Source organism: Staurois parvus, unplaced genomic scaffold (genome assembly GCF_062004578.1).
Source record: "Staurois parvus isolate SC_StPar_1 unplaced genomic scaffold, SC_StPar_1.0 ptg001332l, whole genome shotgun sequence".
NCBI lineage: Eukaryota > Metazoa > Chordata > Amphibia > Anura > Ranidae > Staurois > Staurois parvus.
This window is the reverse complement of record NW_028319128.1, coordinates 291,360-305,464: the sequence shown is the minus strand read 5'-3', so window position 1 is coordinate 305,464 and position 14,105 is coordinate 291,360. Positions and strand designations below refer to the sequence as shown.

The window sequence follows — 14,105 nt, the reverse complement described above, 5'->3', positions numbered from 1 at the left end:
GACCATGCCAACTGGGCCATGCCTTGTAAGAGTTTAGCTTTCCTCTGGATCAGCTGCAGGTCAGGAGTTCTGACGATGCTACTTTTTACTTATTTTTTTTTTCGGTTGAACTCAATGGATATGCGTCTAGAACTTGTTTGCCACAAAAAATTCAGAAATGCATGGGTTTGCATAGTAAAACATACAATGCTATAGATGTTCTTTACATTCCAAAGAGTAGTTCTGGTCTGGAGGGATATATACAATGCTCTGAACTTGCATGTTAGATGATTACGTAGCAAGTGTCAGATGTTACTGCAATAGATTATTATTTGCGATGGAATAGACTGAAATGATTAAATAATGAATTGATCTTTTAGTTTCACCTGCAATGACAGATCGTACAACAACGGGTCCTGCACTGCCAGCAACAAATCCAAAGCCAACTCCTGGTTGACGAGAAATGGTGACTTGACGTATAGATTGAGGGGTCAGCTGACCACATTCCATAGCACCCGTCCACATCACATGACTGCACAAAGAGAGGAGACAGGAGTAATTATTTGGTCAAGAATTCACTGAATGTTGACTATGTTAATGTGGATCTTACACCAACAAAATCCAAGGTACTGCGACTTCATACCCCCATGCCATGTAAAAATGTTACAAAAAAGCAAATTTAGTAGAAAATAAATACTTACCTTAGACCCAGGGCCCTAGTTATAATTTATATGGCACCTTAGCAACATTTTGAATGTTATAAATATGTCATTATTATAAACTTCTTTAAATTATGGTTTTGGTTTTTTTTAAGTGCTACAGACCCTAACCGTTTTACCCGTTTTTAGCTGAGAAGACACTGGGATCTTTTTTTACAGCCTCATTTTGGAATGGTGACCAGGATGACCAGAAACTGTCAAAGCAAAAAAATTCACTTCCAAGTGGATCAAGTGAGAACTGTGATTAGCAACAGAGATCCCAATCATTCCTTCTATGCTTCTGATGTCAACTCTTCTACACTGGAGGTCAAGGTTGTAGTCAACTTTACAATCGGAGTCCTGAATCTGGACCTTCACATGCTCTGTGTAATGTTCCTCAAACATCTCATGAGTGGGGCACCAGCTCCAACCCCAGGCCCTGTAGCACTCTTGTAGACTTCTCTGGTTCTATTTATGCCACTGCTTAGACTTTGGCTTCAGTTCTCTCACTTTGGCCCTACCACAGCCTCATGGCAAAGGTGAGGTTCTCAAATCTTATAAGTGTGTGTTCTATACTGCGCAGGAGAACATTTTTCCACGATTCTGGAAGATGTCAAAGAAGAAGGTAGGAGCATTCTATATTTCCGGCACATCATCAGTTTTTTTTCTGTACTTTTATTGTGTTTAAAGGGATAAAACATGGGGGAATGGACATGTATTGCACGTTTTACATGGTTTTTTTTTTAACTTTGCCTTAAAGTGATATTAAAGGTTCATTTTTGTTTTAAATAACAAACATGTTATACTTACCTGCTCTGTTTAATGGTTCTGCACAGAGCGGCCCCGATCTGCCTCTTCTTGGGTCCCCTGCCCTCCCCCTTGACCAGTGCCTCTAATAGCAAGTCACTTGCCATGGGGGCACTGGTGCGTGCTCGCTTCCGGGCCCCGCTCTATGCATCCGTAACACACAAAGCAGAAGATCAGCCCTGCCCTCCGCTCTCTCCTCACTGGCTGTGATTGACAGCAGTGGGATCCAATGGCTCCTGCTGCTGTGTCCCAGCCAATGTGAAGAGAGACCCAGGACCAGGGGCGGACTGACCATTTGGAAACTCGGGCACTACCCGAGGGCCCGGGGTCAGTAGGGGGCCCCATGAGATGCCCCTGGTACCTTTTTCATAGGCTTATTTGAGTTTGGGCAAGGACACAGGGGCCCCATGATCCCCTATTGCCCGGGGGCCCCATGAGTTGTCAGTCCGTCCCTGCCCAGGACAGTTCTCGTGTACAGCACTGGATTGAGAGGGTGCTCAGGTGAGTCTAAGGGAGAGTTTGTGGGGGGAGCAGCACGCAGAAGTTTTTTTACCTTCATGCAACCACTTTAAGGGCCCATTCACACTAGAGCAGTGACTGCCGTTTTTCCACACTAGAAGAATGCCAGTCACCACCAAGGCAGATAGAAAACAATTGTTTTCTATGCTCCCCCATTCTCCCTACAATGCAGCCTGAAGGTCCAATAAAATGCAGACATGCTGCATAGTTTCAAACCTCACTGGATAGCACCGCATGTCACCCCACATGGAGGAAAACTATATTTTAAATTTATTTTAAAAATATTCATCCCAAATATATTGACATACTACAATTTTGGCCATATTCAATATATTTCAAAATATATTTAAATGAATAAAAAAAAAATAATAAAAAAAAAATATATATATATATATACAGTGGGGATGGAAAGTTTGGGCACCCCAGCTAAAAATGTGTATTAATGTGCATAAAGAAGCCAAGGAAAGATGGAAAAATCTCCAAAAGGCATCAAATTACAGATTAGACATTCTTCTAATATGTCAACAAAAGTTAGATTTTATTTCCATCATTTACACTTTCAAAATAACAGAAAACAAAAAAATGCCGTCTGCAAAAGTTTGGGCACCCTGCAGAGTTAATATCTTGTACTGCCCCCTTTGGCAAGTATCACAGCTTGTAAATGCTTTTTGTAGCCAGCCAAGAGTCTTTCAATTCTTGTTTGAGGTATCTTTGCCCATTCTTCCTTACAAAAGTCTTCCAGTTCTTTGAGATTTCTGGGCTGTCTGTCACGCACTGCTCTTTTAAGGTCTATCCATAGATTTTCAATTATGTTGAGGTCAGGAGATTGTGAAGGCCATGGCAAAACCTTCAGTTTACGCCTCTTGATGTAATCCCCCGTGGATTTTGAGGTGTGTTTAGGATCATTATCCATTTGTAGAAGCCATCCTCTCTTTAACTTCAGCTTTTTCACAGATGGCATCAAGTTACCATCCAAAATTTGCTGAAATTTTATTGAATCCATTTTTCCTTCTACTCGTGAGATGTTCCCTGTGCCACTGGCTGCAACACAACCCCAAAGCATGATTGATCCAACCCCATGCTTAACAGTTGGACAGAGGTTCTTCTCATTAAATTCTGTGCCCCTTCTTCTCCAAACGTACCTTTGCTCATTCCAGCCAAAAAGTTCAATTTTAACCTCATCGGTCCACAGAACTTGTTTCCAAAATGCATCAGGCTTGTCTATATGTTCATTTGCAAAGTTCAAACGATGATTTTTGTGGTGAGGACGTAGAAGAGGTTTTCTTCTGATGACTCTTACATGAAGACCATATTTGTACAAGTATCTCTTTATAGTGGAATAGTGTACCACAACACCAGTGTCTGCCAGATCTTTCTGGAGGGATCGTGCAGTCAAACATGGGTTTTGAATTGTTTTTCTCACAATCCTGCGAGCTGTTCTGTCTGATATTTTTCTTGGTCTTCCAGATCTTGCTTTAACTTCCACTGTTCCTGATGACTGCCATTTCTTAATTACATTCCGAACAGAGGATATTGACATCTGAAAACGCTTTGCTATCTTCTTATAGCCTTCTCCAGCTTTGTGAGCGTCAACTATTTTCAGTTTCAGTTTTCTAGACAACTGCTTAGAAGAACCCATGGTGCTGATTGTTGGGGCAAGGTCAGATGAGTCTGGGCATTTAAAACCTTTGAGATTGACATCACCTGGTCTGCCCAGACGATGATTGAGAACAACCTATGACACTGGCAGGTCTCAGCTTTGCAAAGGGGGCAGTGCATGCTATAAATTCTGCAGGGGGCCCAAACTTTTGCAGACGCCATTTTTTTGTTTTCTGTCATTTTGAAAGTGTAAATGATGGAAATAAAATCTAACTTTTGTTGACATATTATAAGAATGTCTAATCTGTAATTTGATGCCTTTTGGAGATTTTTCCATCTTTCCTTGGCTTCTTTATGCACATTAATACAAATTTTTAGCTGGGGTGCCCAAACTTTCGATCCCCACTGTATATATATATACTGTATGTTGAAATGCATTTTTATTACAAAATATATGAAAAATATTTTTAAAAATACATTTTCAAATATATTGTGTCTTTAAAAATACATTTACTCTACATTTTTGGAATGCATTTACAAATATATGTTACTTTTTTATATGTTAAAAAAAAGTCTGAAGAATATATTTAAAAACATTTTTTTTTTAAATATTTTTCATATTTTTTTTATATATAAAAAACGCATTTCAACATGCAATATATATATATATATGTATTGAAATATATTTTTAAATATATGCTACAATTTTGGCTGTATTCAATATATTTAGAAATGTATTCCAATACATATATATATATATATATACTGCATGTTGAAATGCGTTTTTTATATATTACAAAATATATATATAACATATATTTTTACATATATTTGTAAATGCATTCCAAAAAAGTAGATTAAATGTATTTTTAAAGACACAATATATTTGTGTATACATCAGTGATGCCTGTCAATGCCCATCAGTGCCACCTACCAGTGCCACCTATCAGTGTCCATCAGTGCAGCCAATCAGTGCCCATCACTGCAGCCTCATTAGCGCACATCAGTGAAGGAGAAAAATCACTTATTTACAAAATTTTATAACAAAAACTAAGAAAAAACATTTTTTTTTTCAAAATTTTCAGTGGTTTTTGGTTTGTTTAAGAAAAAAAAACCCCAGAGGTGATTAAATATTACCAAAATAAAGCTCTATCTGTCACAAAAAAATGATACAAATTGTCACATGGGTACAGTGTTGCATGACCGCGCAATTCATTGTCATTCAAAGTGTGACAGCACTGAAAGCTGGAAATTGGCCTGGACAGGAAGGGGGTAGAAGTGCCCTGTAGGCAGGAAGGGGGTAGAAGTGTCCTGTAGGCAGGAAGGGGGTAGAAGTGCCCTGTAGGCAGGAAGGGGGTAGAAGTGTCCTGTAGACAGGAAGGGGGTAGAAGTGTCCTGTAGGCAGGAAGGGGGTAGAAGTGCCTTGTAGGCAGGAAGGGGGTAGAAGTGTCCTGTAGGCAGGAAGGGGGTAGAAGTGCCCTGTAGGCAGGAAGGGGGTAGAAGTGTCCTGTAGGCAGGAAGGGGGTAGAAGTGCCCTGTAGGCAGGAAGGGGGTAGAAGTGTCCTGTAGGCAGGAAGGGGGTAGAAGTGTCCTGTAGGCAGGAAGGGGGTAGAAGTGTCCTGTAGGCAGGAAGGGGGTAGAAGTGCCCTGTAGGCAGGAAGGGGGTAGAAGTGTCCTGTAGGCAGGAAGGGGGTAGAAGTGTCCTGTAGGCAGGAAGGGGGTAGAAGTGCCCTGTAGGCGAGGGGTTAAAGACACGATATATTTGAAAATGTATTTTTAAAAATATTTTTTTAATATTTTGTAATAAAAACATATTTCAACATACAGTATATATATATATATTTATTGAAATATATTTTTAAATATATTGAATACGGCCAAAATTGTAGTGTTTCGAATATATGTCAATATATTTGGGAAGAATATTTTTAAAATATATTTCAAATATATTTTTATTCTGTGTGGCAGCACACAGTGAGCGCAATGTACTGTGTTTCTCCGCAGTGACATGCATGAAGTGGCACATTGTACACTTCCAATGAAGTTTCCCAAAAAAGGGAGCCATGTGAGGCAGTTAAACATACATCTCACCAGCCCCTGCTGCCATGATTGCTGCCCAAACCAGAGTGCTGCCCACACACTAAACCACTTTAATGTGCAGGCAGGTGCTAATGGCCCCTAAACTGGCTTTTGCTATAAACCTCAGCTTTCCTATCAGTTTTTAGTTGAGAAGATACTGCGATATTTTTTACAGCCTCAGGTTCATTTCGGTTTATGGTCCAGGACAGGGGCAGACTGACAACTCATGGGGCCCCTGGGCAATAGGGGATCATGGGGCCCCTGTGTCCTTGCCCAAACTCAAAAAAGCCTATGAAAAAGGTACCAGGGGCATCTCATGGGGCCCCTATTGACCCCGGGCTCTCAGGGAGTGCCTGAGTTTCCAAATGGTCAGTCCGCCCCTGGAGACCAAAAGCTCTGAAGGCAAAATACAGTACTGTGCAAAAGTTACAGGCAGTTGTGAAAAAAAATGAAGAATGCTTTCAGAAATAAAAGTGTTCATAGTTTCCTTGTATCAACTAACAATATGGAAAGTAAATGAACAAAAGAGAAATCCAAATCAAATCAAGATTTGGCGTGACTACCCTTTGCCGTCAAACAGCATCAATTCTTCTAGGTAGACTTGCACACAGTGTTTGAAAGGAACTCGGCAGGTAGGTTGTTCCAAACACCTTAGAGAACTAACCACAAATCTTCTGTGGATGTCGGCTGCCCAGGGGCGGACTGACCATTTGGAAACTCGGGCACTGCCCGAGGGCCCGGGGTCAGTAGGGGGCCCCATGAGATGCCCCTGGTACCTTTTTCATAGGCTTTTTTGAGTTTGGGCAAGGACACAGGGGCCCCATGATCCCCTATTGCCCAGGAGCCCCATGAGTTGTCAGTCCGCCCCTGCGGCTGCCTCAAATCCTTCTGCATCTTCATGTAATTCCAGACAGAGTCCATGATGGTGAGATCAGGGCTCTGTGGAAGCCAAACCAGCACTTCCAGGACTCCTTGTTCTTCTTCACATTAAAGATAGTTCTTAATGATATTGGCTGTATGTTTGGGGTGGTTGTTTTGGGGCCAATCACACGCCTTCCTGATGGCATGGCATGATGGATAAGTATCTGCCTATATTCCCCAGCATTGAGGACACCATCGATCCTGACCGAATCTCCAACTCCATTAGCAGAAATGCAGCCCCAAACTTGCAAGGAACCTCCGCCATGCTTCATTGTTGCCTGCAGACACTCATTGTAACGCTCTCCAGCCCTTCACCAACAAACTGCCTCCTGCTACAGCCAAATATTTCTCATTTGGACTCATCAGTCCTGAATACGTGCTGCCATTTTTGTGCACCCCAGTTCCTATATTTTCCTGCATAGTTGAGTCACTTTGAACATTGAAGGTATGGCTGTTTGGCTGCAATTCTTCCATGAAGACCACTTCGGGCCAAATTTCTCCAGACAGTAGATGGGTGAATCTGGGTCCAGCGGCAAACTGACCATTTGGAAACTGCCCGAGGGCCCGGGGTCAGTAGCAGGCCCCATGAGATGCCCCTGGTACCTTTTTCATAGGCTTTTTTGAGTTTGGGCAAGGGCACAGGGGCCCCATAATCCCCTATTGCCCGGGGGCCCCATGAGTTGTCAGTCCGCCCCTGTCTGGGTCCCACTAGTTTCTGCCAGTTCTGTACTGATGGCATTTCTGGGCATCTTCCGATGTCGAAGGGAAGTAAGCTGCATGAAGTTTCCTTGGCCAACCACAGTGTCAACGCCCTCAACATCGTTCCTTTGTGCTTCTTCAAAAGAGCTTGATGAATTGAATTGACGCTGGTTTGAAGCCAAAGGGTGGTCACACCAAATATTGATTTGATTTAGATTTTTCTAGTGTTCGTTCACTTTGCATTTTGTAAATTGATAAAAATAAACAATTAAAATATATATTTCAATTCTTACTTTACAGCATTTCTTCACACCTGCCTAAAACATTTGCATAGTACTGTATTTACTCCTAGATTGGAAAGCGGGAAAGCAAGGGCAATAAGCAACCCTATGGCCCCAATGATTAGTCCTGTGCATCTAAAGTCAGCTATTCTAGAGTGGAATCTTCACAGATTGGGGTTGTCATCAGCCACAATCTTTCCAACCTATAATGATACAGTCATGGATTTGCATTATGTTTACTTGAGATACATTTTTTATGTTTAATTTTCGCAATTACTTCTCAAGTAGGCCCATTTCCAACTGCAAACCCAATAGCAGCCATGTTGCTGTATCTTCAATAACACCACTGCTTGCATGCTTTTAGGTCTTACAACAGTCTCCTGGCAAGACTGAGGTTCCCAAATCCCCTGAGAATGTGCTCTTCACTGTACAGAAGAACATTTTGACAAGATTTGAAGATTGAAGGCCACCGCTAGTCCCTAGGTGAGCGGGGCAGGGGCCAGCATCTAAGGTAGGTGCAAATTGGACTACATTTTTTTTGTATGGTTAACTTCAGGCCTAGATATTTCACATCTCCAAAAAAATATAGGACCAGGATTTTTTTTACAGGAATTCATATCACCTGGTGTGGTAATGTGGCAGCACCCAAATATTGCAGAGTTCCCCTTTAAGCGTTAACATTTCTAAAAGCATCTGTTTGCAGAAACAGGTCATCAGCTCACTTCCTCCCCCTAATTTCCTGTGGAACAGTCTAGCAGCTGACACCCTAACTTTCAGTTGGTGATATTTTATCTAAATGTGAAACCACAAAGGCTATATCCTGAACTGCTCAGAATGTATTCTAAAAGGTACAAAAGAAGTAAAGAGGAAATATATGCATTGTGACGTAATTGTTGATATATATACCATGTAGGATGCTTTTCAAGGTACTTAGCTTGCAGACACGTGTCTGGCTATGTCCCAGCTGGTAAATAAAAAGCTTGTTTTCCTCAAGTTCGTGTCCGGAGTTTTCCTGGAATTCCCAAAGTTGCTATTACAGTAAAGGGATCGATATTACTGGTACCAGATGACTCAACCCCTATTGTAAGATGCCTTATCCTTAAAGTGTATGTAAATGTGAGAAAATCTCCCCAATGGGAGAAGAATTCCTCTGTAGCACCCCCCCGTTAGGTGTTAGCTAGGTTTGGTAAATTTAGTTCTTTAGCTCCTCTGTAAGCAGTGTAACAACTTGTGATTACTTTGAGTCTCACAGGTTGTGGATTTGACTGCTTCCCCCTGCCTTCTGGATAGTTCGGAAAGATAGTAGGATGGGAAAGTCAAATCTACAGCCTGAATATTTATGTGGTCCCAGCCAATCTCTGGTGGAGGGTGCCCAGTAGGTGGCTGGGAAAGTGCATAAATAGTTAGAGGCCTGGAGCAGAGGGATTCTTGTCCAGGATGAGAAGTTCAGAACCTTCTGGGCATTTGCTCTTCAAGGTCCCAACTGTGCTAACTAGGGGAGGCTATTATACTACTGAACTTTGCTGGAGCTGATCGAGCAATTTATTTGGGAATCTGGGGAGTACAGATCAGTGTGTGAGATCCCAGTTACTGTGTGCTGCTGCTATCCCTCTGGTAACAGTGTCAACCTGTGCTTAAAGATGGACATTCCTTATGGTGTCCCTGTGTAGGCCAAACCATTATTTGCTGCTGCAACTACTATGCTAAAGAGCTTTGAGAAAGTGACAAGTGCCTTCACGTTGTTACTTTGCCTTGCCGGAGTATCCCACAGTTACCCTGGAGCCCACCCAAGTTCAAGTTATACTAAAGCATGAAAAAAGATACCCCTAGACCACGGGTGTCAAACTGGTGGCCCTCCAGCTGTTGCCAAACTACAAGTCCCATGAGGCATTACAAAACTGACAGTTACAAGCATGACTCCCAAGGGCAGAGGAATGATGGGACTAGTTTCGCAACAGCTGGAGGGCCGCCAGTTTGACAACCCTGCCCTAGACCATTAATTGAGCCAGAAGAGTGACTGATACTGTGGGCCTGGCTGCAGATACGCTAGCTTGGGAACAAACCTTGGGACCACTCAGCGGACCCTTTAGGGGGTGAGCACCACACCTCTTTAAAACTGGCCATATAGGTTGCAGCTTTGGGACAACTTCAACTACCCTTCGATCAACCAAGAATTGTACATAAGATTGAGAGTGGTTGCCTGAAAAATACCACCCATGAGTTCAATTGCTCTCCTAAATTTAATCAACTGAACTGGGCACTGCTGAAATCTTCAATACAAGTTATTTTTTTTTTTAAATTGTTCAATACTAGAAAAAAAAATTCAGCAATTTTGTCAGTAGTGATCAGATTTTTCTGCCAGGATCAATCAAGGCAATTTCCATCCCACTTCCTTGCGACCCATCGAAACCACTTAATTTCATGCAATTCTAGCTTGATCAAAAGTAGTTAAAATTGCCAGAAGGTTGCCACATGTCTGTCCAGCTTTAGCCAGTTGTCACCAGGACAGGTGTCTCCATTAGAAGATTTTCCCCTCAACTCTTGTTCTGGTGACCACCCTAAGGTTCTATTTACTCCAGTGAGCTGTGACAAAACACACAGAAAGACAGCAATAGAAATATCATAATGGTTTTCTTTTAGACATAGCAGTAAAAAATTTAAAAGGCCAAAGCATTTTGGGGGTTTCAAAAGTCTCACTTCATTGGGGCCGACCAGTGGTAGTTCTAAAATCTGGACTACTGTGATATTAGTGATGATAAATGTCCATTCATCATACAAGTGAGAATTACAGCAGCCTAAGAAAGGCCATTTTGGGCACTTACTAGTGGGTTGGCACTTCCACCATTTCTCACTTTTGAAGATTTTTACAAGGCCTACCTGTAAGGCCCCTGTATGGATGGGGAACTGCCAACTAAATCCATTAATGAATATCCTCACCAAACCTTCATCCCAAGGGTCCATCAGCCCTTTGTAATATTACAAAAACATTAAAAAGGGTTCTAATTTTTCCCACAATTAAAGAAAAAAATTAGCTATACATATGCATCGCTTCAAATCGCACCCTCACTGTACATGTAAAATCACCCAACAAATTCCCATTGCAGAAGTTCCCGGGCCAGGCCTGAAGTAAGGTGGGTGCTGTAACAACTGCCAGACCATTCACTGGTATCAATCTATATAAGAACATTTGTTCTCCACACATCATGGATACAGTCCAAGAGTATATTTCAAGCGATCACAGCCAATGCAGTTGCAATGTTTTGGGGCCACATCGGACCTCATCCTGTCTTGATCCCACTGTATGCAGCAATGTAGCCAACCCTCTATTGGTCCGCTGTATGTAGGAAGCCTCCCTCTCTTGGTCCACTGTATGTAGGAACAAAGCCACCCTCTCTTGGTCCCACTGTATGTCGGAACGTAGCCACCCTCTCTTGGTCTGCTGTATGTAGGAACGTAGCCACCCTCTCTTGGTCTCATTGTATTTAGGAACGTAGCCACCCTCTCTTGGTCCACTGTATATAGGAACAAAGCCACCCTCTCTTGGTCCACTGTATGTAGGAATGTAGCCACCCTCTCTTGGACCCACTGTATGTAGGAACAAAGCCACCCACTCTTGGTCCCACTGTATGTTGGAATGTAGCCACCCTCTCTTGGTCTGCTGTATGTAGGAACGTAGCCACCCTCTCGTGGTCTCACTGTATGTAGGAACGTAGTCACCCTCTCTTTGTCTCGCTGTATGTAGGAACGTAGCCACCCTCTCTTGGTCCCACTGTATGTAGGAATGTAGCCACACTCTCTTGGTCTCATAGTATTTAGGAACGTAGCCACCCTCTCTTGGTCTGCTGTATGTAGGAACAAAGCCACCCTCTCTTGGTCCACTGTATGTAGGAATGTAGCCACCCTCTCTTGGACCCACTGTATGTAGGAACAAAGCCACCCTCTCTTGGTCCCACTGTATGTTGGAATGTAGCCACCCTCTCTTGGTCTGCTGTATGTAGGAACGTAGCCACCCTCTCTTGGTCTCACTGTATGTAGGAACGTAGTCACCCTCTCTTGGTCTCGCTGTATGTAGGAACGTAGCCACCCTCTCTTGGTCTCGCTGTATGTAGGAACGTAGCCACCCTCTCTTGGTCCCACTGTATGTAGGAATGTAGCCACACTCTCTTGGTCTTACTGTATGTAGGAACAAAGCCACCCTCTCTTGGTCTCACTGTATGTTGGAATGTAGCCACCCTCTCTTGGTCTGCTGTATGTAGGAACGTAGCCAACCTCTCTTGGTCTCACTGTATGTAGGAACGTAGCCACACTCTCTTGGTCTCACTGTATGTAGGAACGTAGCCACCCTCTCTTGGTCTCGCTGTATGTAGGAACATAGCTACCCTCTCTTGGTCCCACTGTAGCTAGGAATGTAGCCATTCTGTCTTGGTCCCACTGTATGTAGGAACTTAGCCACTGTGTCTTGGTCCCAGTGTATGTAGGAACATAGCCAACCTCTCTTGGTCTCACTGTATTTAGGAACAAAGCCACCCTCTCTTGGTCCACTGTATGTAGGAACAAAGCCACCCTCTCTTGGTCCCACTGTATGTTGCAATGTAGCCAACCTCTCTTGGTCCCACTGTATTTAGGAATGTAGCCACTGTGTCTTGGTCTCAGTGTATGTAGGAACGTAGCCACCCTCTCTTGGTCCACTGTATGTAGGTACAAAGCCACCCTCTCTTGGTCCCACTGTATGTAGGAACGTAGCCACCCTCTCTTGATCTGTTGTATGTAGGAACTTAGCCACCCTCTCTTGGTCCCACTGTATTTAGGAATGTAGCCATCCTGTCTTGATCCCACTGTATGTAGGAACTTAGCCACTGAGTCGTGGTCCCAATGTATGTAGGGACAGACAAGTCCTGCATGGCTTTAAAAAAATTGCACATACGCTTGCTGTAATCGCGTTAAATAAACTCTCGGACTATTGGCCATGTATCCATGGTGTGCTGGCAACCTATGTTCATATTTACATACTCATAATACCACAGCCAGTTGCCAACATGCCAACATACACCTAACCACAACAAGTCAACTGGTTCTCCAGTAGCTCAAGACAGATAAAACACACAAGTTAATGCAGCTCTGTAGTATCTTCAGATGCAAGCAAAGTACCTAAATTTGATCTGATGGGTCTTAACAAAACAGTCTTAGCATGAAGAACTCAAGCACTTTATCAACCCCAAGAAGAGGTAATTGGGTGGTCCAGACAAAAGGCATATCCTAAACAAATGATTGGCGGCAAATCGTCTAATGGCTGAGACTACAGGGTGGGAAGGAGAGAACATATATATGTGACCAGTCTGGGATTTTGGTTCAGTCTGCAGACATTATAATTCAAGGGGACTTCAGTTATCCAAGAACTAATCAATATATGGTCAGTGTAGGTGTGACACTAAGTACTTGGTAGTCCACACATGTTCAGGTACTGACAATTCACTGATATCACTATGTCTAATGCAGGGTTTCCTTTTATCCATCTGAAGTCTTCATATGTTGCTTGGCTCACCTTCAGGGAAAGACTTGCTCCCCAGGCCAGTACAAATTATATATGTTGGACTGGTGGCCCTAAGCAAAGATACGTCTCCATGAAAACCTCAATTAAAGCGGGACTAGCAGAAGGTGACAGCTCCTGGGTGTTATTTAGCTACCTGCTACCTGTTCAGACCTCTGATCCCAATGCCTGACAGACAGAAGTCTTCTATCGTCAACTTCCTTTGGGGAGGCTCTATGAAAGTGCTCTCCAAATTTCGGCCCTTTGCTTGCCTTTATCCGGCCCTTGGGGCAATTTTCTTTCACTGATATGAGACACTATTCTATAAATTGCCACCAACAATGGGGCACCTTTTCTCCCACTGGCACCAATAATTGGGCACTATTCCTCCCAATGACAACAATGGTGGGTCATTATTCCTCCCACTATTACCAAATGAGGTGATGTTTACTCCCACTGATGCCAGGAATATTTCTACTCAAGTCCAGCCCCCACCTAAAGTATGAAGGACAAAAAGCTGGCCCATTGTTTAGAAAGATTAGAGACCCCTGCTCTATGATGTTATATGACCAAATACAGAGAGATTATGAAGAAAGTCAGCAGTGACTCATCAGCTCAGCTACTCTGCTCCCATCCCAACAGTGAGACAGAAGCTCAGCTCACCTCACCCTGCTTCCCCTCTCAAGAGTGACTCAGCAGCTCAGCTCCTCCTTCCCAGAAGTAACTCAGGAGATTAGCTCAGCCTACTCCCCGTCCCAGCAGTATCTGAGCAGCTCAGCTCACCCTGCTTCCCCTCTCAAGAGCGACTCAACACCTCAGGTCCTCCTTCCCAGAAGTAACTCAGGCTTAGCTCAGCCTACTCCCCCTCCCAGCAGTATCTCAGCAGCTCATCTCACCCTGCTTCCCCTCTCAAGAGTGACTCAGCAGCTCAGCTCTTCCTTCCCAGAAGTAACTCAGGAGCTTAGCTCAGCCTACTCCCCATCCCAGCAGTATCTC

General features: G+C 43.3%; 1 protein-coding gene across 4 annotated transcripts in view; it reads right to left on the bottom strand.

Annotated features, from left to right (window-relative positions):
- FRMPD3 (FERM and PDZ domain containing 3) overlaps nucleotides 1–14,105 on the bottom strand; it is a 155,602-nt gene that overhangs the window by 93,196 nt on the left and 48,301 nt on the right. For 3 of the 4 annotated variants that reach the window (XR_016308258.1, XR_016308259.1, XM_089661395.1), the window contains exon 3: nucleotides 366–511. Coding sequence is in view for 2 of the 4 variants with exons in the window: in XM_089661395.1 (XP_089517521.1) it covers nucleotides 366–504 (139 nt within the window). In the remaining 2 variants the exon portion in view is untranslated. Of the gene's footprint in view, nucleotides 1–365; nucleotides 513–14,105 lie in introns of those variants that run through there. The other variant, XM_089661396.1, reaches the window with a different exon arrangement.